The following is a 20,859-nucleotide window of genomic DNA, read 5'->3' as shown; positions in this document are numbered from 1 at the left end:
TCCATTTGGCAAAGAAAGTACATGCCAAATTTGCAAAAACAAACTAACGCAAACATGCCTTTCAACAAATAGTAACCCTCCCTCCTCCCAACTCAGACTGCAATCACAATTTCAGATCCTAGGTAACCAAATTGGGATCAAACGTGCTCACAGGTCACAGAACAATCTAGAGTCCGCCAAGGCAGCCGCCAGGGAAGACCACCATCACCACAAGGACACCGGCCCTGGAACGTCTCCACGAGACAGTCTGACACAGCTGGAGATGACACGTTAGGCAAAAATGCAAAAAGTACTTAACATCTCACCCACAAGCAGCTTGTCCAGTCTTGACTGGACAAATCAGAACTGGAAGAGCTAGAAAGCCCACAGAAGAGGCAGGACAATAACTAGCAAGAAAAGGCCCGTAGGAGGGAGGACTACTGACAGACTGGAATGTCTTCATGAAATTTAGCTCAAGAATTTTATTTGCTGAAGCAAAATCAGTTACTACCCCTGCTTGATATGGGATAGAAGGAAACGATGGCAAAGTGGAAAGAGGAGGAGCAGAAGAAAAATGGAAGGGATAAAAACACATATGAACAAAAAAAGAAAAAAGCATTTGGAACAGTGCCAGTTGGCTAATCAGTCATCTTTTCAATGAGCGCGAGCAGGGAAAAGAAAAACTATGTCTTGACTAAGCTTCCATATCAAAGAACATCAGAAAGAATCAAGACATTTAAATCTTGCTGTAAGATACATTTAATCATTGTACACTCCCCCTTAAACTCTTTAGCACATAGGATTATGCTTACTTGTTAAAAACTGGCCTGTTTGAAGCTTTAATTTTTCCCAAACCCTACCAAAATTAAAGCAGAAAGAGCTGCCTGATGTTACAAAGTCTCTAATAAATAAGTTATGTGGGAAATATTGCTTTAGTTATTTTCATGTTGAAAAATATATTCCATACCGCAGGGATAATGAGAGAATAAAACATTAACAGTACATTTTTCTATACCATTCTGCATAATTAACTATGCAGCTGTTCATTCATTCAGCTTCAGCAACCAAATTAATTTGCCATCAGTTAGCAAGGGATGCACTGGAGCGGACTGCACGTCCGACAGAAGTAAGCAAAGCTGCTCGCCTGCCACATACCACAGGAATGACACAGTGCCCAACACGAAGAGAAGCGATGGGGGGTTGCAAAGCAGCATATTCAAACAGCAGCTGAGAAAAGGCACTTTGTTGCTATCCGCACAGTGGGTCTCACTATGTTGGTGCCCTTCGATGGGCTCCTTTCTTCCTCAGGCTCAAGCCAAGACCTTTATGGAGACAAAGCACAAGATGACCCGAAGGTTTACAGCTCCTTCATAGGATTTGTGTTAAAGCAGCACTGCAGCCCCAGGGCTGACTGGGGTCCCTCTGCTCGTGTACAATCACGTCTCCAAATGACTTCTCTTGCAGACAAACACGCCAGGCAAAGACCACGAGGAGGCCAGCACGGAAAGAGCAGGTTCTGCAAACAAGGTCCCGAAGTCGGCTGAAGGTGGAGCCAGCAACGCCACTAGTTTCTGAGCACAATGTCCTATCTACCTGCCCACATGCTCCCCTACGCCATGACTCTATCCTTTATCAATTTTTTAAAATGTATTCTGTTCAGGTTTTTATACCTCATTTATCACCATAAAAAAATGAAAGCAATGCAACTAGCTGCTTTCATGTATGGTTTCTTCTTTACTCTGTTTTGTAGAGTGGCAAAAAAAACCATTGCTTAATAGATATAGTGTCAGTCCACCTGCCCATAGGTTACGGGCCCAGCACCTCCCTGCTGCGCTGGCCTGCAGACAGTGGGAGTTAATGGATAACAATGCAGCAAAGAACGTCTGATTTGCTTACAAATGATGGCTCAGCTATTTCTTATACGAATTTAGTATAGAGGAATCGTGCCACAATAAAAACCCTGAGACTGCAGCTGCCAGCTTGATCATACAAGAGGCAGATCGTGGGCAGTGCCAGTGCAAGCTTCCTGCTATTATACTGAGAACACTAGTAGGGAGGGAAGAAAAAAAACACCCCACTGCCCACACACAAAATTCACAAACCTCACAGACCACTAATGCATAGAAGGACATCGTCTCTCCACTCCTCATCTTAAACTCATCTGCTGAGGCTAGCAAGAAAGATAATATTTTCTTATGGGGAGGCTTGTGCAATAAGATATCAGTCTACAACATAGCTGAGGAAAAGCCGAAGTGGCTTCTCTGAACTTACCACTACTGCTGACCCGGACCGGCTTTGGGGAGGAAAGATCACAGAGCCTATTATCATCAGCCCCAGCCCAATGGAATCCACTTAAAGCAAGCACCTGCATGCTGGCACAATGGGCCAATTCCCACACAGCTTGGCCCAATACAATCAGCTTGGCCCAATACAATTTTTTAAGATACCCGCTCCAATTAAAGCAAGCAGAAATTCTACAACTTGGGTCCAAACGACTCAAAAAATGGAGCAGGAGGCTCACAGTAGTTTAAACAAGCAATTATTCTTTCTTAATAAAGTGACTCAACAATAAAGTCTCATAATGATTTAACACCTTCTCCAGAAGCAAAAGGGAAGAAAAAAAAAAATAAAAGATGCACCTGTAAAGGAATAACGTCTCCATGCTCCAAGACATATTTAACACGCTCAGCAGCAGTGCTGCAACGAGCAGGAGCACAAGTATAAGCACAGGTCCACGTTAAGCAAGAGCCTTTTCCTAACAATACAAATCACAGCTTTCCAACTGGATCTCAATCCATGTATCATTTATTCTTTGTTTATTCACAAACTGCAGTTTAGAAACAAATAAATATTTGACATAGCTGTCGTCATCACCACCACCGCTCCAAGTTGTTGATGACTGCGAAGAGCAGTTATGAAACAACACTCATCTATGAAAAATAATTTCATAAAATTATGAAATTCTATGTCCAAGAATTTTGGACATATTTATTTGGTAGCTTTGATTAAGTTGCTTATGGGATTTTTTTTCCCTTCAGAGCTGTGTACGTACTGATATCAAAATATACAATCAATACCAGGATGGTAACACAAGATTTGAAAGGACCTCCTTTCAAATGGAGTCCAGGCCCCCATCAACAGCCATTTAAAGGATATCTCATTCAGAGGGGTCTACAGACAGTAGGCATTTCTAGGTCTTTGCCATAGGAAAGAATACGGTGGGTCATGCGCCCATTAGAGCACAGACTGCAGAAGGACATTGTAACAGAGCCATCAGCAACCCTTGGAGCTCTAGATCAATACAGCTGCCTGTAAAAGCATCAGTAATCATCTCTTTAGTATCTTGCACATTCAAAGGCAGTCAAGATACATTCCCCTCGCTTTCTTGGTCTTTTTTTTTTTTTTTTTTTTTATGTACTTGTCTTACCTGACAACCACAATAAAATATTACCCATAGACTGAAATCTACTACATTTGGTTTCTAATAGTAATTTCACAATCCAATTTTAAACACTCTAAAAAAAATTTTAAAGAATAACTCTCCTGCACTATTCAATATGTAACGACACACTGTAGAGTATTAGCAAGACAGAAATTGCAACAAAGATAATGACGCTCTTTTTAATGCTATACGGTGAACATGGAAATATGATCAAAGAGGTCATAAAAATCTGTTGTTCAATAATAAAAATAACATTCTAATTGTAGGACTGCTTTTCAACAGCCCAAAACCATTTCACAGTGGAACAGGTGTAAACAAGGCTATAATAGGAGGACAAAAGCGTTGCACAGGTGGGCTGCATTTTGACTGCAGAATCTGTATTACTGGAAATGATGCATTAGCCAGAGAAAGCACAGCTAGACATTAGATCCCAAGCTGTGTTTGCTGGGCTACTAATTATAAAGCCACTTCTTTTTTGTTTTTACTTGGAAAAAGTGCAAACTTGATATGGAAATCACAGATTCAATAACTCAGTCCCTTGGGGCCATTTCTACAAAGTCACTTTTCAAAGCAGAACCACAGTGTAAGACCATCTGGAAGTGCAGGATGCTGTAGAGTACAGTTGCTCACTTATTAGGCAGCACTTCACAATGAGAAAGTATTTCACTGAGGCACCAGACTATATTAGTCTTTTTGTTTTACTTTTTAAATTCATTTTCAGGAGCTGGTTTTCACCCATAAGCCCAAACAGTTTGGAAGCAAATGCCCGTACTCTTTTTCATTTGCTGTGAGCCATGCAGGGCAGGAGCAGTTTGGAAATCTTACTTTCCTGAGCATTATTTCTTTCGCTGCACATACTTTGAAGAATCTCCTGCTCTTCATAGTCTGAATTTTAACCTTAGTGCAGGCATACACTTTTCTGCAAAAGGTCCAAAGCACCACCGTGGTCATTGTGCATTGATCATTACTGATGGCCAATGGACTTGCACAACTGGGTCTTGCCCAGAATACGTGGCTTTTTGTGGGTGCAAATACAAGCAGCTGTGCCTCCAAAACAAGGGACTTCTCTGACTCCTTGAGACCTGCCACATCTCACGCTGTCAGTGGGACTCACACGTGAGCTCTCACCTCGAACTGCCCAGCACTGGCCCGGGATCGCACAAGTTCCCAGCCCAGCACTGCAACTTCCCTGCCTCTCTGGGCTGCCTTTGGAATAAGGAGTCCCAATATATTCAGCGAGTCCATATTCAAGTAGGCTGAGAGGTCTGTTTCTTCATTCAGTCCTTCCTCAGTGACAGCATGTGCAGTATGGTAAAATATCCCAACAGCTCTGGAAACTGGCCTACCTAGGGCTCAGCATGCAGCGCTGAGAGGAGTAAACATAAAATAACGCAGTTTGTTTTGCTGTGGCATAGCTGTAACAACACAGGGATGCTACTGGGAATAATGGCAATTACCCAGCAAGTGGTGTTAGCACTACCATATCATTACAGCTTGATAATATGCAATCAAAACTTTATTAGCAGTCATCAGCAGCATCTATTATTCATTGTCTAGATCAAGTTACGAAGGGAAAGGCTGCATTCATGTCAGAAACAGGATTCTCAGCCAGTGCAAGTGCAGGGCCGGAAGCCATTTCCATGGCCATACTGTACCGAGTTATAGGTACAGTATACCTACACTTTAGGATAACTTTCAGCAATCATTCAACTTCCCAATTACCCCCTTTATAAAATTGAGATAATAATATTTACCTATTTCCAAGACATATTACTATGATTAATTAACTCAGGTCTGCAGGTTAGTATTTATTTCTTGATAGCTATCAAAGTTAGAATATTTGATTCTAAGTTTCAAATACAGGTATCTAAAGCTGCATTCATGCAATGTATGCAGGCAGGCAGCTGAGGCTGTAAAATATGCACATCTATATATTCATGCACAAACTGGTGCATAAAATCTATGAAAACAGGCACTCAAGTATCTGTTGTCCTAAGCGCTCTCTTCGATTCAGGTCCTGCATCCCCTAACTATGCTCTATAGCGATGTGTGTGGACTGTGATATGAATAGCATCAGTATGTAAAATTTCATTGCATGCACAATGTGTGAAGATAATATTAGCACCCAGTTTTGCAGTTTTAGCCTCTAACAGTAGTTTTCATCATTAAGTTAATGAGGCCTAGCATGACAGCCAACCTGACCCTTATCCCCAAGACATGCTGCATTTCAGAAACTCTTATAACAAATCTGAAAAACATTCCTCTATGCCTTCTCATTAAGTTACTTATTTTCATTTACATTCAAGACAAAATCAATATGACCTCTGTTTATTTCCCTACTTTGAATCAAATAACCATACAATTTACTCCTACCTTAACAGCTGCTTAATTATTTCCTTAACTACATTAACAAAGTATCAAAAAGAGCAACTATACAAACACTCACTGGTGTTTTCTAAGTACTTACACACTTCCACTTACGCCTCCAGCTCTTCAGTGCAACCAGAAATGACTGCTACTAGTAAAAGGTTGCTAACACTTTCATTCTCCAGCACCATGTTCACTGTTTATCTTATCGGACAACGGCAAAACTATAAGGTAATTAAACCTTAGGTCTCCCAACCCTGTAACCTGACCCACGTGGGCAGGCTTAAATTACCTATATAAATTTAAGAAGCTCTGCAGAGTCGCAGAGCATCACCTAGATCCATTTGCAAAAATCGGGCTTTGTAGGATTTACCTACAAAGGTAACTTGACCACAAACTGCAGCTTTTCTCCACCGCTCCACTCTATTACTCTTCCAGGCAGGGCTGCAACTCCAAGGTCATGGAGCACAACTAACCATCACCGGACCTGCAAGTCGCCTCTCCCTCCTCACTCCCTGATATGCTAAGCCACTAAAGGCCGGGAAAAATAATTAATTTGAGTGATGGGAGAAAAACAGAGACACAGAGAGACAGAGATGAAGAGGAAACATGTTTCAGAGGAAGAAAGGAAAGATTTTTCAAGAAACAACAGCTTATAAATAAATAAATATATAAATGTCAAGCTGTGATAATACTTCCTGATTGGCAAGATAAAAGCGAGAGAACAGTAACATTAAAAAAATTAACCTGGTGGGGGTAGATTGGCTTATAAAGCATGTTTACTCTCATTAGAGAGCAGGCAGGACAGGAGGAGGAAAACACTGGACTCATTCAGGAAGTAACAGGATAGCACCCATTCCCTTCAGGGCACAGAAACCTCGCAGAGATTAACGGTTTTTATCTACCGACAAACTCCCCATAACATTTTCCGCATCTGCTTTACTGTATATTTGTTCTGATGCAAATGAGAGGAGTGCAAAAGAGGAACAAACAAAAAAGGTAGAAAAAATAAAATATGCATTGTACGTTCCGGGCACGCTGCCAGCGCGAGCAAAACAACACAGCTCCTTAACAAACAGGCAGGTTCACCACATTACACCCAATTATTTTACACAGAAAAAAACACCAAAGTTCCCTGACTTTACTGAGAATTTTGTTCAGTATTTATCTTGATTTTCTTTAGCACGTACAATCAGCTGCATCTCAACAGAGGCAGTACTTGACGTTTTTGAACCAGGCTGGCTTGCTAGTCTTGCCTGCACCACTCTGCCCTTAGCGACCTCCTCCTGCGCCAGGGCCCTTTGACAGACACCTGATGAGCTTCTCACCTTTCCGCAGCCGATCCTTCCCTCTCCTGCCCCTCGCCAGCACCTTCTCAGCAGCCTCACCCTGCACCTAACCCAGCCCTGGTCCAGCCACCTCCTGAGCCCTGCCCCTGCTCTGCCCCCAGCCGCCTCCTGGGACCTGTGCAGCACCCCTGCCTGCCCACCACCGACCTTCAACGGCACCTTGCAGGGAGAGGCCTCCCCCAATTCGACAACAGCATGTGCAGCTTTTAAGCAGGAATGGGGGAAGACAGAGGAAACAGAAGATATCTAGGGATGGAGCACGAACAACCCCTGCTCCAAGTGCTCATCTTAAGCACTCGCTTTTTTTCAGGTTTTTCATCCTCATTTTATAAACAAACTATCTGGTAAATTCACTACCTGTAAGTAAAAGGGCCTTATTCTCCTATGCGCAAGCACGAGCACCAATTTTATGCAAATACAGTTCACACCAGTTACTTATACCAACTGTCTGCAAGGTCTGAATGACCTTGTTTAAAGTGTTTACCTTCTCAAAAGAAAGCAACGTTATCTGAAGCCTGTTTTCTGTTTATTTTGAAAGAGCAGGGTCTGACTGCATAAGTTGAAAAGACTTCTATGAGGGATTAAACTGAAGTATAGTTAGCAAAACTTGTAACACATTGCATGTGTTGTATAGGCTGGGGTATATAACAGGAAGGTGATGTGTGCTTACGCAGTTATGGGAGTATTCAGATTTCCATTTGGTTGCCTTCTTTGCACAAGATGTTGGACAAAACTTCAAACAGAAACAAAAGTGCAATTATTTTCCCATCCTGTAAGTCTAAAGGATAACTACAAACGGTCATAGCCCTAAAGGCCAATCCTGAGCCAACACTAAGCACTCCGCATTTGATGTTACTCTCTCTCCTGCCCAATCTCTTTTTACGACTAGATGTTTCTTTTTTATTTGAAAATACCCTTGTGCTCCAAGGGGGGCTGTACTTGGCTAGGCTGTAGCAAGCACTAGCACGAGCACAAGGTACTGCAAAGATACGCTGTCGCTACGAGAAACCCAGCAAGACCCAAACAACGCAGCCTTCTCCACCTCGAGCACCCAGCTGGCTGTGCAGCGTGCCCCGGGCACAGACATTTCTCATACCCACTCCTTTTCTTGGGCTGTCTCTGCGTAATTTCTTGCACATACAGGGGAAGGCTGGATCCTCTTACAAGCTTTTGGGAAATTATGGGAGTTCACAAGTATCTAGGCCACAAGATATCACATAACCCATTTGTTTCTAGACCTGAAGCTTATGGGCTACATAACAAATTTACACAGACTCAGATAAGTCTCTTGTACTGACTGTTTAGATGCTGAGGCAGAATGTTTCAGTATTTCTTCTGCTGCAGATAACCCAGCAAAACTGGCATAGTAAACATCTGAGCAACAGTACGTTTATTGATATTCATGAAATACTTTCCCTTTTGAAGTGTACATACTGACTGGGTCTAGCAAAAGTGGAAGAGGTGGAAGATGTATATGGATACACAGAAAAATTAAAGCATCCGAAGCCTATCTAGCAGAACAAAATGAACACATCAAAAGACAATCAGATTTTAGGTGTCTGATTTGGAAACTGTCATTTAATACTGAAGCCATTAAAATAATTTCAAATAGGTTCACATGCATAATTCTATATGCATTCAAGCACACACATCTTTGCAAACTAGGTATCTGTTAACCATTTGCCTTGAAAAACATGACATCTCAATACACCAACAGCAGATAGTAATTATAGCAAAATGTCTCCAATTGACAAGCTTAAAATGTGTATTTTTGTGAGAAAAAAGAATGTGATGCGAAAATATTGATCTTGATCCATGAAATTGAACCAGCGTAACATAGGCTTACATTAGCTGTTTTTGTGCTGATAGACATCTGAGCATGCAACTTGTATACATACAGGCAATAGCATATCGATATCCTTATTCATGAATCCCGAGGAAATGAAAAACAATTTCAAAATCTGATTTGAATTACTACATGTTCCCAGTTGTCATAAGACACAATACAACCTGCACTGGTATTATATTTCATCCAGAAAAATCATAACTCCTTCTAGATCAGGATTATTTACTAACCTCAAAATAGAGTGCAACAGCAGCAAAATCTCCCAACAGGCAGAGCCCAATACAGTTAACATTTCAAAGTCTTTAAGTAACTTTCAATGCAGAATTTCTACGTACGAGAAAAGAAACAGCATCCTATAAGGTGGGATCACAAAGGTACCTTACTGCTCTACCACTATTTGTGGTACAGCATAAACCATTAAATCTCCTTTCAAGTTCTTTCTTATTCAGCTGCAGCTCATTTAAGGGAAAAAAAAAAGAGTAAGAACTGATGAGAATCTGGCTAACCTTGCTACATTAGCATCAATCAGTCATCAGCTCAACTCTGCAGCAGTCTCAAAAGGGAAAAGAAACAGATCCATTTAGACAACAGGGACGTAAGAAAAAGTAGAGAACCTACCTCCACAAAGAGCTCTCCAGCACTTTTCCCATGTCAGTATGATAATACTTGGTAAGGATCAGGATCACCTAAAAAGATAAAGACAATATTTGTACACATAAACTGATATAAGAAATAGATCAGGGGCAACATTATTCTGAACATCTGAAGAAACTTATTTCACTTCATTTTTACTTCTTAGTAGAATTTTTTTTCTCATTTTTAGACTTATTCTTTTTTTTTCCCCCCCCTCTTTCTGAGGAGAGAGATTACAGGACTCAAAGTTTCCTGTAAACCAAATGACTTAATAAAAGCTTGCCTGTTTCACAGGAAGGGTACAGTTGGAACAGTCACATAAAGCCACCTCCCAAATGACAGCTCCCAAGCTATCTGAATGAATTCCTCAGTAGAAGCAAGCCAGTTTGCCGGTTTAAATTTAGGAGCCTTTGACATCTACTGACATGATTTCTTTTTTTAATCCAAAGTGTTAAACTATGACAAGTGAATGCGATTACCCAAATAACAATTTAAGACAGAAAAGGAGCTTTGGTCTTTACAAGATCGGAAATGCAACTTCAATGTCTGCCATATTCCCAGCAATACCACTTCTATTTTCACCTCAAGAATCAGCCCTGTGCTGTGCAAGTTACTCATCTAGGCTACTGAAATTCAACAAAATACATATCACCAAATTTAATCCACAAAATATCTTTAATCTATGAGAAGAATCAGTAAGAAATACGTGCTATTAGTTCAACATCTGACAAATTCACTGGCCAACAAATGTAAACCATTAGTCCATAAATTGTGTACCGAGCTTACTACTGTTTTATATTTAGATCACTTCAAACAGATTTCCTTCACCTTCTGCCAGTCCCTATTAGTCCTTCTTCTACCCCAGTCACCATAACAACCCTAGGGCGGTAAAACTGGAAGAACCTCTGGTTCCTTGCACAGCTGTTAGCTTTCTTCAATGCGGGGTCAACATCAGTCTCCAGCAGTTTGAAGGCCGCTTTTATTTAGCTAGCACTTCCTCTACTCCCGACCAGCAGATGAAAGCAAACAGCAACTGTAGGCATTCGCTTTGATTATCCAGATAATTAATATGCTGCTACTACATCTGAGCAACAGTTCAGAGCTTGGATCCCTGCACCGTGGAGGTTACGAGAGCACAGAATTCCAGACCACGCGTCCTACGTACATGGTGTCTTAGATATAACACAACATTTTGCAAGAGTGAGCTATGATATCAGTCTCACTCAGGGTGATCTAAGCCTAATAAATTCATGACACTTGATTTATATTGATATAAGAAAAAGCAAAACCGAACCATAATTCGCAAACTCTCTCCTATTCCCAAAAGACTCGTAATCTGCCAGACCACTCTTTCTTATTGCACTTTGTTGGAGTTTGATGAGAAGGCACTGTAAAAATTAAGGCTTGGTTTAAAATACAGAAAGAAAAAATGAAATCTCTTACTTTTAAATACGTTACTACAGGACTACAAAGCCAAGAGAAAGAAGCATTTCCCAAAGGAGAGAGTTATCTGCTGATGAGATTCCTGGCTACAGCCCAAACATGCTCCATCAGGTCAGCTATTTATTCTACTGCCAGTGTCCTACTACAATTTTTTGTTGGTGCTTGCAATTAGAGAGAAAAAGAAACTTAACTACAGGGAGCAAGCTTCTATTGGCTCCAATTATTAGGGAAAAAATTTCAGCCAGTGATTTTTGAAGCAACGGAAATTCTTAGACCACAAAATTTATGTGGGAGATTTTATTACGAGACACAAGAATGTATATTTGCCCTATCAAACTGAAAAAGAAAATATCAAAAGATATAAGATTATACTCCTATATTACTTGCTATTTCCTTACGTTCATGCAGTACCAGAGAATGAATCCTGAATTTATTAAGCCAACATACTTCATCCCGGTACATCCTGTAACCACAATATTTTTAATTCAGATTGTTTTCAGTGAAGTACACTGCAGCCATTCTCTGGTATGGGACAAGCCAGATGTTTCATTCTTGATTTTAACCTGGTTATTATCACACACAGAAGATCCTATGTGGTTACTCTCAACCCACCTGGCTTGAACTTAACCACTACTGAAGAATCTTAAAAGCACCTTCCAAATAAGCTATGTCTCTTCCTCATCATCATGTCCTAAATGTTAAAGACTTTACTGTTTGCTAGTAGCAGTTCATCTAGGGCATGCAGCCACCAAATCAGAAAGCTACTGTTATCCAGCATACCTCAAATGAATAGCTGTCAGGTAATTGCAAACTGCATTGCATAGCATTCATATGTAGCAAGATGCATCAATTATGTTGCAGGAGTGGTCCCTTACTCTGAGTTATATCCCCGAGAAACAGCTGTGAATATTCTCATCTCCAATCTGACTGCTAAATTAATTAAAAAAATTATAACACTCTATTTTGCATTTTGGAAGTATGGAAAATGACTTAGTAGGCAGAACAAAGCCATAACCAGCCATCTTTGAATTCTTAAACAGTATTAGCAGATTCCTATTGCAATCTAAGAAGTATGAGGCTGCCAGCAAGGCTGACCACTATTTCAATTAGGCCAGCATATTTCATCTCAGTATCTGAAAAATATAGGTCAGCTCTTTTACAAATTCTACAGCACTGTCCTATAGTTTGCAGGCATCTTTTCAGACTAAATAGCGATCCTGTTAACCAGAACCATAATTCATCTCAGTTAATGAGCCAATCAGAAGAACAAGAGGAATCATTCCACAAAAAATTAAAGGTGTTTTGGGGTCTCTGTATTCTGTGCAACATCTGTAAGAGCAGAGCTCTGTTTCACTGAGCGGACATTTCATTTCAATGGGACTCCATAACTAAAAAGCCTTTTTACAGGCTGGATAATAGCCAACGGTGCATACATGCTGCTGCCCTAATGAAAGCGCTTGGGTTGCTTACAAATGAAGAGAGGCTTGACGCACAACAGCAGCAGCAAAACTATCAAGGGTCTGATTCTTGCCCGGCTCATCCTAATGTCAGTCATGGACAGCTCCACCAAACGTAGTGAAATGGCAACGGAGAAGAATTAGATTCACCAGGTTTTCTATTCAAGATAGATTTATAGGGCGGCCTACAGATCCCTTAGTCCCTCCTCCTCCTGTTTTAGTCATTTTAACCTATTTCATCTTAAATTCACCCACAGTTCCTCGAGTTAGCGTCAGTGGAGATGGCAACAGTAATTCACAGTGGTGTGCTAGGAATTTATGAACATCTGATGGTGGTGGTCCTGGTCAAATACACCTAAGAAACGTATGTCTTTGGCTTTCATTACCCTGACACAAAAGTCCCTGAGCATGCTTTCTTCATTGCCTTCCCAGATCCCTCAGAAAGTGGTTGCTATCAATACTAACACTAAGGCTGTCATACCCTGCAACTCCTAAAGAAGGAAGACTTTAATGAAGTTCCAGGGCTGGAATTTCGGTTTTTTGGTGTTCTTAGGCAAATGCAAGTAAAAATACATACATGTATTGGTCCAAAATAAAGCCATGGCTCTCTAGTACAGATCTCATTTTTTTGCAAAGTATTTGAGGGCTGCAGACAACTCTTAGCAACAGATCTTCCTGCACTTTGTATTTTTCCGACTACATTTCTACTGATTGCTCTGATCTTAGCTCCTTCTGCCACTTTACAGCAATGCGGCAGCTCACAGCAGTTTCTCCCCCTTTCAGGAACAGGTAGAAAAGCAGAAGCAAGAATGAAGCATCTCTAGTTTCCTGCCAGGTTCCTTGAATAGAATTCAAGCGACTATACTCGCACTCCTCCTTTTCTAAGGAATTCAATTTTATTTTGAAACTATATGCCATGCCACAAAAGCAGCGCTCTATTACCTCCCTCTTCACTAGAGCCTTTGACCCCATCCATAAGCCCACAGTTACCCACAGTATTTCTGCACATTGGCCAAGGCATGAAGGATCAATTCCTTAGGATTCCTAAAGTCATATGATAGTGCATTGGGAATAAGCTGTCAGTGGAAATAGTAACTGTAATTCTGGTCAACTTGTGCAGGCTAGGAGAACTTCAGCTTTAGAAATTACTCCACTGCGACTTCTTCCTCCTTCCTTTTTTTTTTTTTGGGGGGGGGGGAGGGGGAGGGGGGAAGACGGAGGGGAGGGGAGCAACAGAGAGAGAGAGACTTTTGATTTGCCTAAGAGAGCTCCCATGGCATTCCACTGCTTTCATTACTTTCTTTCTGTCTAGGTGGGCTCTCACTGTTATGGTAGCTATAACACCAAACTCTTCTCCAATCAAAAGAGTTGTAGCAGTTTCTGTCCCAAAAACAGAAATGCAAAATAGACCCATCTTCAGGATTGCACTTAGTCTTCAATGAAAGACAGACCGAGACAAGAAATGGAAAATTCCACAGATACTACTATCGATGCCAAACTAATATCAGAATTATCTCCTTTTTTTTCTCCTTTTCTCCTGTTCTCTTCTGAAAATCCTTAGCAGCAACACTGGATCATAGAGGAAACTTTCTCTTTAAGAGACACAATGTGCTTTTCATCATCTCCTAACCATTTTTTGAATTTAAAAGGGCTGATTTTAATCCCCTCTTTTCCTCACCATGAGACCTCAGAAGGGACAGAAAGGAAAAAGGGAGGAATTCTAGATCAATCGTTTTCCATAGTGTTTTTTTCTATATCATATCTTTGCTTTTTTCTTTTCTGTTCACTAAGATCCTACTCTTTTTGATAAACATAGGCTTACAGGAAAAAAAAAAAAAATCTCTTCCATGCTCTCCCCACGATGCCTTCTTTCATGGACCATTCTTACCAGATATATCTCTTTTTCTATCCACATTGAAATTCTTACGGATTAAGCTTTATGTGACCCCTCCATTTCTTATTTGAAATAATGTTCTTTATTGGAATCTTTTCAGAGGCTTAATAGAGAAACATTCATACTTTCAAATGCATAATTGCAAGTATGAATTTTTTGTGTTTTCACAAGTTTATTAGAAGATGAGAGCACGCTGTAAATACATCTGGGCAGCCAGTACTACCAAAGATATAAACTACTCAGAAAGACTCAAGCTCCTGCAAACCTTTTAGCATCTGCTTAATTTAATTCATGTGCATGAACCCCCTGAAATCAACAGAAGTGCTTATGAGAGCCAAGTTAAACAGGCACTTAATATTCTGCATGACTGGAACATAAGCTGTTGCTTTGCTCAAGAATACAGCCTAATTCACCTTTTTTAGCATATGTAACTATTTCAGGGAGATCAAGCACAACTTATTAATTCCTCAGCAACAGCCCCTGTACTCCAAAAACTTTCTTGACAACTGATGATCAAAAAATTCCATAATTCATTATAGGCAACCGCCTATTGCTCCCATCCCTCAAGCCATCCCCAGCTCTACAGTAGGCAGACTCTTTAATCATCATACTAAGATTAGTCTTTATATTCATTACTTAAACCATAGACACTTATGAAAACAGTAAAAAAAACCAAGATGATAATAATATAAAAGTATATCACTACACGTCTATTATATGGACCAACTACCATAATACTTTTAACAACTTCACAGTAATTTGATTGAGCTGAAAGAACTGTACGTGGAGGAGAGCATTTAAGTTTACTTTGTTGCAGTGGTAATGATGCAAGGTGAAAACGAAGACATTCAGGCCATTACTAAAGTTGTTAAGATTTCACTGTACAAGCTTCTACTCCTCTCTGGTAATAAAGTTCATAAAAGGAACAGATGATATAACATGAAAGACTTAAAAAGATTAGATTTATAGTTCTTTCAGCTAAACTGTATTGGGAGAAGACAGAACTTGTGTATGAAGTCACTGACTGGATCAGCGCACTTGTCTTAAACATTACTAACAACTCTGTGCAGTGAAATTATTCATAATTCAAGGCAAGACACAATAATGACTCAACTCCTATTCTCTAAAAAGTATTTCTATCTGCAAGAGCTCAGTAAGTGCATATTCTTGAAAGTGATAGCTGTGATTACTTCCACATTCAAAACCATGTTAGATATAGCACTTTACACATTGACCCTGCAAACATTTATATAAAAGAGTAACCTTAAGACATCTCATGCATTTAATGCACTATCTAGTGGAGAATAGGATTATATTGTGTAACGTCGTACAAACAGAGAACAAAAAAGACAGCATACTGCCTGCAGGAGCTTAGAGTCCAAGCTTAGAAAAAGAGAAGCCTTCACATCATCACGCACAATACTACTGAGGGAAAGACGCAGCTATCACAAGACAAAACTATGAACGTCCAAATGCAGGAAAAGCTTCAGCCAGAGACTGAAAAGGAAAGGAAGGAAAAAGTAAACTCAACTTCCTAAGCAGTGCTACTCAATGGACTACTTGTTTACAGCTATAAGAGGCAAAGGAAAATCTTAAGAAAGTACCTGAAAGAAAAATGAAGTGGTTTTGTAGACCCTCCCTCAGCATGAGGAAACAAATGCTTTCTAATCTAACAAGACACACAGGCTGGTGTAACAGGCACGTGTCAGACACTGAATTATTCCAACATGTAACTTGGAGAATCATCGCCTTTAAATGGAAAAGGAGACCTCGCAGATTTAAGAGCTTCAGATGGCTATACTGGTTCATACCACAGGACCATCTAGATTAGCATCCTGTCTCCCACAGTGGCGATTAATAACTATAAATATGTAAGAATAGGGGAAGCACACAAAGCTGCTTCCCAAGTATGTTTTCCGGCCTTCAGTAATTTGCAACTCTGGCAGTTAGGTCATTACTTCAGTTTTTACCAGTTGGCAACCTGGACAAGAATAAGCTTTTGGATGCCACTGCCTGATCTGACAAAAGGGAATATTGTGTTTGCATCTTTTATTGTTTAGCTCTCAAAAATCAAGGCATATGTAAATTCAGAATGGTAGTGACCAATCTTGACTGTTGCTACTCTAACATATTCCTGTAGTTGCTCATTTGCGTAATCATTAGATGCAGCTCTAAGATTGCTGGGCAAGCTGGAGATGCAGAGCTCACTCAAGCAAACGGGAACTCCGTTTGAAGGCCAACTAATCAACATATAGTGTCTCACTTTTTTAACTACTTGTTCTAGTACACCTTCAGTTCTTCAAAGAGTCTAAAATGATGTCACTGCTGATACAAAAATCCTCAGTTCTTTGCAATTGCCTTTTTCCACATGTCTGAGGAAGGAGGGAGGGGGTGTGTGTAAGTTTAAATATTTGACATAGCACTTATAAGCTCTTAAAGCCTCATCTACAAATATGCCAAGAGAATAAATTTCCAAAGCATGAAGCAAGAATATTTTCTGCTAGCTTTTAACATTTTGGCTTGGGTCCTAATTGTAACATTTTTTGAAATACAGACTAGCTTTATTTATCTCCTCTAATAATGTATTCTAGAATGGATTAACAGTCTGCCCTGTTGAAGCAAACCTATTGCTTGAATACTCTTTTTCATTCCCATGAAAATTCAAGAGGAAGCAGCGTTGACATTCACAGAAGACTTATGTAAAATATCTTTACTCTCTTCCGGATATTTCAGGAATCCAATATTACAGACAGGCAATCCACCTTGGTCATCAATGTTATATAGTTACTCACTACCAGAGAAGAAAGATCAAATCCTAAGTGCTATTTGTCAAATATTCTCAGTCCATCATGCATTGTTATTGCCCAATAGTAAAATATAAAATGTAAAATTGAGCTTCCAGGCTGCATCACTGAATTCTTTTTTGAAGCCAGAGCTAGTTTTTTTATATTACTGTACAAATATAATTAGGCTCTTTATTTCAAAAAAAAAAAAAAAAAGAAAACATTATGCAGGACATATGGGAACATCTGTGGAGGATACCAGAAGCTGGGAAGAATGCTTGTTGGACTCAGGGATGTTAGCAGATATGTTCATATTGGTAACTCTCCCTCACGGCTGCTGTCTTCACCAGGGCCACAAGATTAAATATCTTTGTGACCTGATAACATCATATTTATCATAGATTGCATCCACCTACACAGACCTCAAAATTCAATTAAATTATTGCCAAGAATGACTTATGGTGGTGTTCAAACAAAACCTAATTGCCTATCACGAACAGGATTTACAGGATTGCATATGGGAGCAAGGACTTTGGTGCTGTATCAACACGAGCCAAAGAGTCACAACATTTAAAATCCTTCCAAACATCCATGAGGACGGGACCTTATATTTCCTGGATCTTGCAGGAAATCTGAATTTGTTTTTTATAAATGAGAAAGCTAACCATGGTCACACATGATGTAAAAGGGGACAACAGCACCCTCTCACCTGAAGGGCGTACTGCAAGGACAAACGTGCTACAAAAGGCGGCAGCTACGTTCTAGCAATACAGTATTTTAGTCAGAAGACCTGAGAGGCAGCAGGAGCAGACACAAGACTCCTTTTGCACCGTGCGAGGTGGGGTATGCGTGCTGCACTGACCGGCATTAGCACGTGTGGGGCTGGTAAAGTACCCTTTATTCGAAAGATAAAATCAGGCCTGACCAGCAACACAGAACCAGAGTGGACAAAGTCAGCGGGCTCCCTGGGAAAACAAGAATAAAACAAAACACAGCTCGGCCAGTTGCTTTATGGTTTCTCGCAGGGACAGGTTAGGCCCAACATTGCCTCTTTGCTCTGACTTTTAGCAGATTGCAGCTTCCCATATGAAAATAATGTTAGCAGACATACCAATATGCTGCCCCCAGCACGGCCTGAAAAGGGACCCATTACCCCTCCGATTCCAAGTGTCTGTACTCTCTGTGGCCACATTCAAAATAAGTTAGGACCAACTCAAATGAAATTAACAGAATTCAGCTACTGTAAGATACGGGGAACGAGTCCCTTTCAGGGGGAGAAGGATGATAGCACATTTATCATGGGCTTTACTCCTGAAGCAGCCGAACTTCGCATCTGTGCCAATGCAAAGGGCGCAGAGGAGCCAAGGGAACGTCCAACTGGATTAGAAGGCTATTAGAAAGGGCTTGGGAGCAGTTGGGAAAATTGGTCAGAGGCCAAATATGTCAGAGAAAACATTGGATGGGGCCCGGGGAGCGCTGCAGAGTTCTCTGCATTCAGGCCAAAGCCAAGCCAGAAGGTTTCCAATCTGCGAGCACTGAGTTTTTGCCAGCTTTTTGTATCTCCTCAGACTTTTCCTCATCCAGCTCAGTCTTAAGTGCTTGTTATTTTATGAGTGCAGGGGCTGTTGCAGCTAAGTGGAGCTTTACAGCACTATCCGAGAAAAGAAAGAGCGATTTCACCAGGGAGTGCCAGGCCATGTTGGGTCCCTGGCCAATTCTGTCCTGTCACATAGATACTACACTTTAGCTTAGCCACTAAGCAGAATATTAACACAATTGGTCATCTTAGAGCCAAGATTCAAATCACAATCACATTCCAATCTTAAACCTCTAATACATTTTACATGACCTCCAGATCAAGTAGATATGAGCAGGAAAAGATTGTAGGCCCTGATAAATGAGACCTATATGTTTTATTTGACTGCAGCAAAGAATTAGGCATTCAACAGATTCTTTGGGGACAGTTTTTGTATATCAGCATTTAGTTAGGGTTGCAAAGCAGTTTCAAAAATACAGTCTTAATGGAAATTTTCCCCTTAGAGACTGGAATTTTTCATGCTTGGTCCCGGCCTCCATGTTCCCAGATTGCTTTAGAAATATGTTAAAGACTTTTTTTTCTTCATTTTACAAGAACTAAACAACAGTTTAATACCACAAGACTTGGAAGGCAAACATTTTTAAATTCATCCCTAAAACACTTCTGAAGAATTGATTATCTGTAGCACTTATACCTTCTCATGGCTGTTTTCTGTAGTAATGCAGTAATTCCCGGCTGTGCAGTGTGGAAGCAGTCTGAGCACAGCACAAACCAATATATGAAAAGAGGACAAACTGAGAAGCAGGATCAACAGATAGGACAGAATTTCTCTGTCCCACTGAACTAAGGGATTGTTTTTCCTAACATGCTTTGCAGAATTAGGAGGTTTGAGCACAGTTACATGCTTCTGTACCACAGACTTCCTCAATGATACATAATATGAAAAAGTCAAATTCTTCAGTAAAGGAAAAATCCTTTTTTCCCCTCAACTAGCAGTCAGTGAAAAACTGCAAATCTGAGGGAAGAGTTGAAAGAAACTTACGCAACTGTATTTCCTCTCAGAAAGTGCACTAGACTATTTTTTGTAACCATTTCAAACACATTTCTTTTCTTCAAAGTGGCTGTATAGCATATATTTTCATACTTTAAGTACTTTGTTTCAGAACTCAATACTATTACCAGTTAAAATTTCTGCACAGTGTACATGACATTTACTGCTGTTCTTCGTTGTAGTGAATATCTCTCTGCAATTGCTATTTATTTTCCAATTCCTTTTCTAACAAGTTTCTTCTACGTTTGTATTATAAATACCTGTTTCTATTAATATTCTATAGCATAGTCTGTTGTTTACAGTTTAATACAGTTCAATAGTCTTTTTTTTTTAAATCAAAATTACTTTATCCCAAAAACAACAACAAAAAATCTGAACCTGCAAGTTCTTGCAAATTTTATTCCTTCAGTCTGGAGTCTGTGGTTTAACTGATATCCTAATGCTAATGCTGAGTGCAAAGGATACGGCCCAAACCCAATAGCAATTTTTCAGCTTGATATCATTACCAATTGGATATTTTTCCTCCCCATCCCTCCACCTGCCATATCCATGTATTTATTCTGAGTCTGACCCAAAGTCTTTTTAAACTAATGGGAATCTGGATTAAGCCCACTCTGAACAGATTAAAAGTAAATCTGATGCTGAAAGTTCTTTCATGAAGAGAAGCATTCAGTTCTGATAAAGTCAATACTTGCAGAAGTCTTGTACAACCTACACACAGAAAAAACAACCAAGCTGTAATTTCCACAATTTGCATGGCTTTACTAATTTATGAGTTTCAGTATCAAATAAAGGGCATAAGACTACTCAAAGAGAACAGGTAGGATTACACTTAACAACGCAAGCAGATTTATCCTGTAGTGAGAACTTCCATTCATATCTGAAGATCTCTAAAAAACGCATTCGTAAATCAAAGCAGTTCAGTTGCAGTTTATCAGAGAAAGTGGGCAGAGGTAGACTACTGGAAATGAGCTCAGACCTACTATGTTAATCCATCATGTACGTGTATTCATGAAAAAAATACTGTATTTCGCAAGAATTGTTAAGATTAAAAGCCACAGGAAAAATATATCACCCA

The 20,859-nt window shown here is 40.0% G+C and overlaps 1 protein-coding gene across 2 annotated transcripts in view; it reads right to left on the bottom strand.

The window, feature by feature from the left end:
* Positions 1–20,859, bottom strand: part of SORCS2 (sortilin related VPS10 domain containing receptor 2) — a 552,296-nt gene that overhangs the window by 367,541 nt on the left and 163,896 nt on the right. For both annotated transcript variants that reach the window (XM_068943433.1, XM_068943434.1), the window contains exon 2: positions 9,602–9,669. In XM_068943433.1, coding sequence (XP_068799534.1) covers positions 9,602–9,669 — 68 coding nt within the window. The remainder of the gene's footprint in view (positions 1–9,601; positions 9,670–20,859) is intronic.

This window comes from Struthio camelus, chromosome 4 (assembly GCF_040807025.1).
Source record: "Struthio camelus isolate bStrCam1 chromosome 4, bStrCam1.hap1, whole genome shotgun sequence".
In the NCBI taxonomy this organism is placed as follows: domain Eukaryota; kingdom Metazoa; phylum Chordata; class Aves; order Struthioniformes; family Struthionidae; genus Struthio; species Struthio camelus.
The sequence above is the reverse complement of the archived record's forward strand: the minus strand, read 5'-3'. Positions and strand labels throughout refer to the sequence as shown.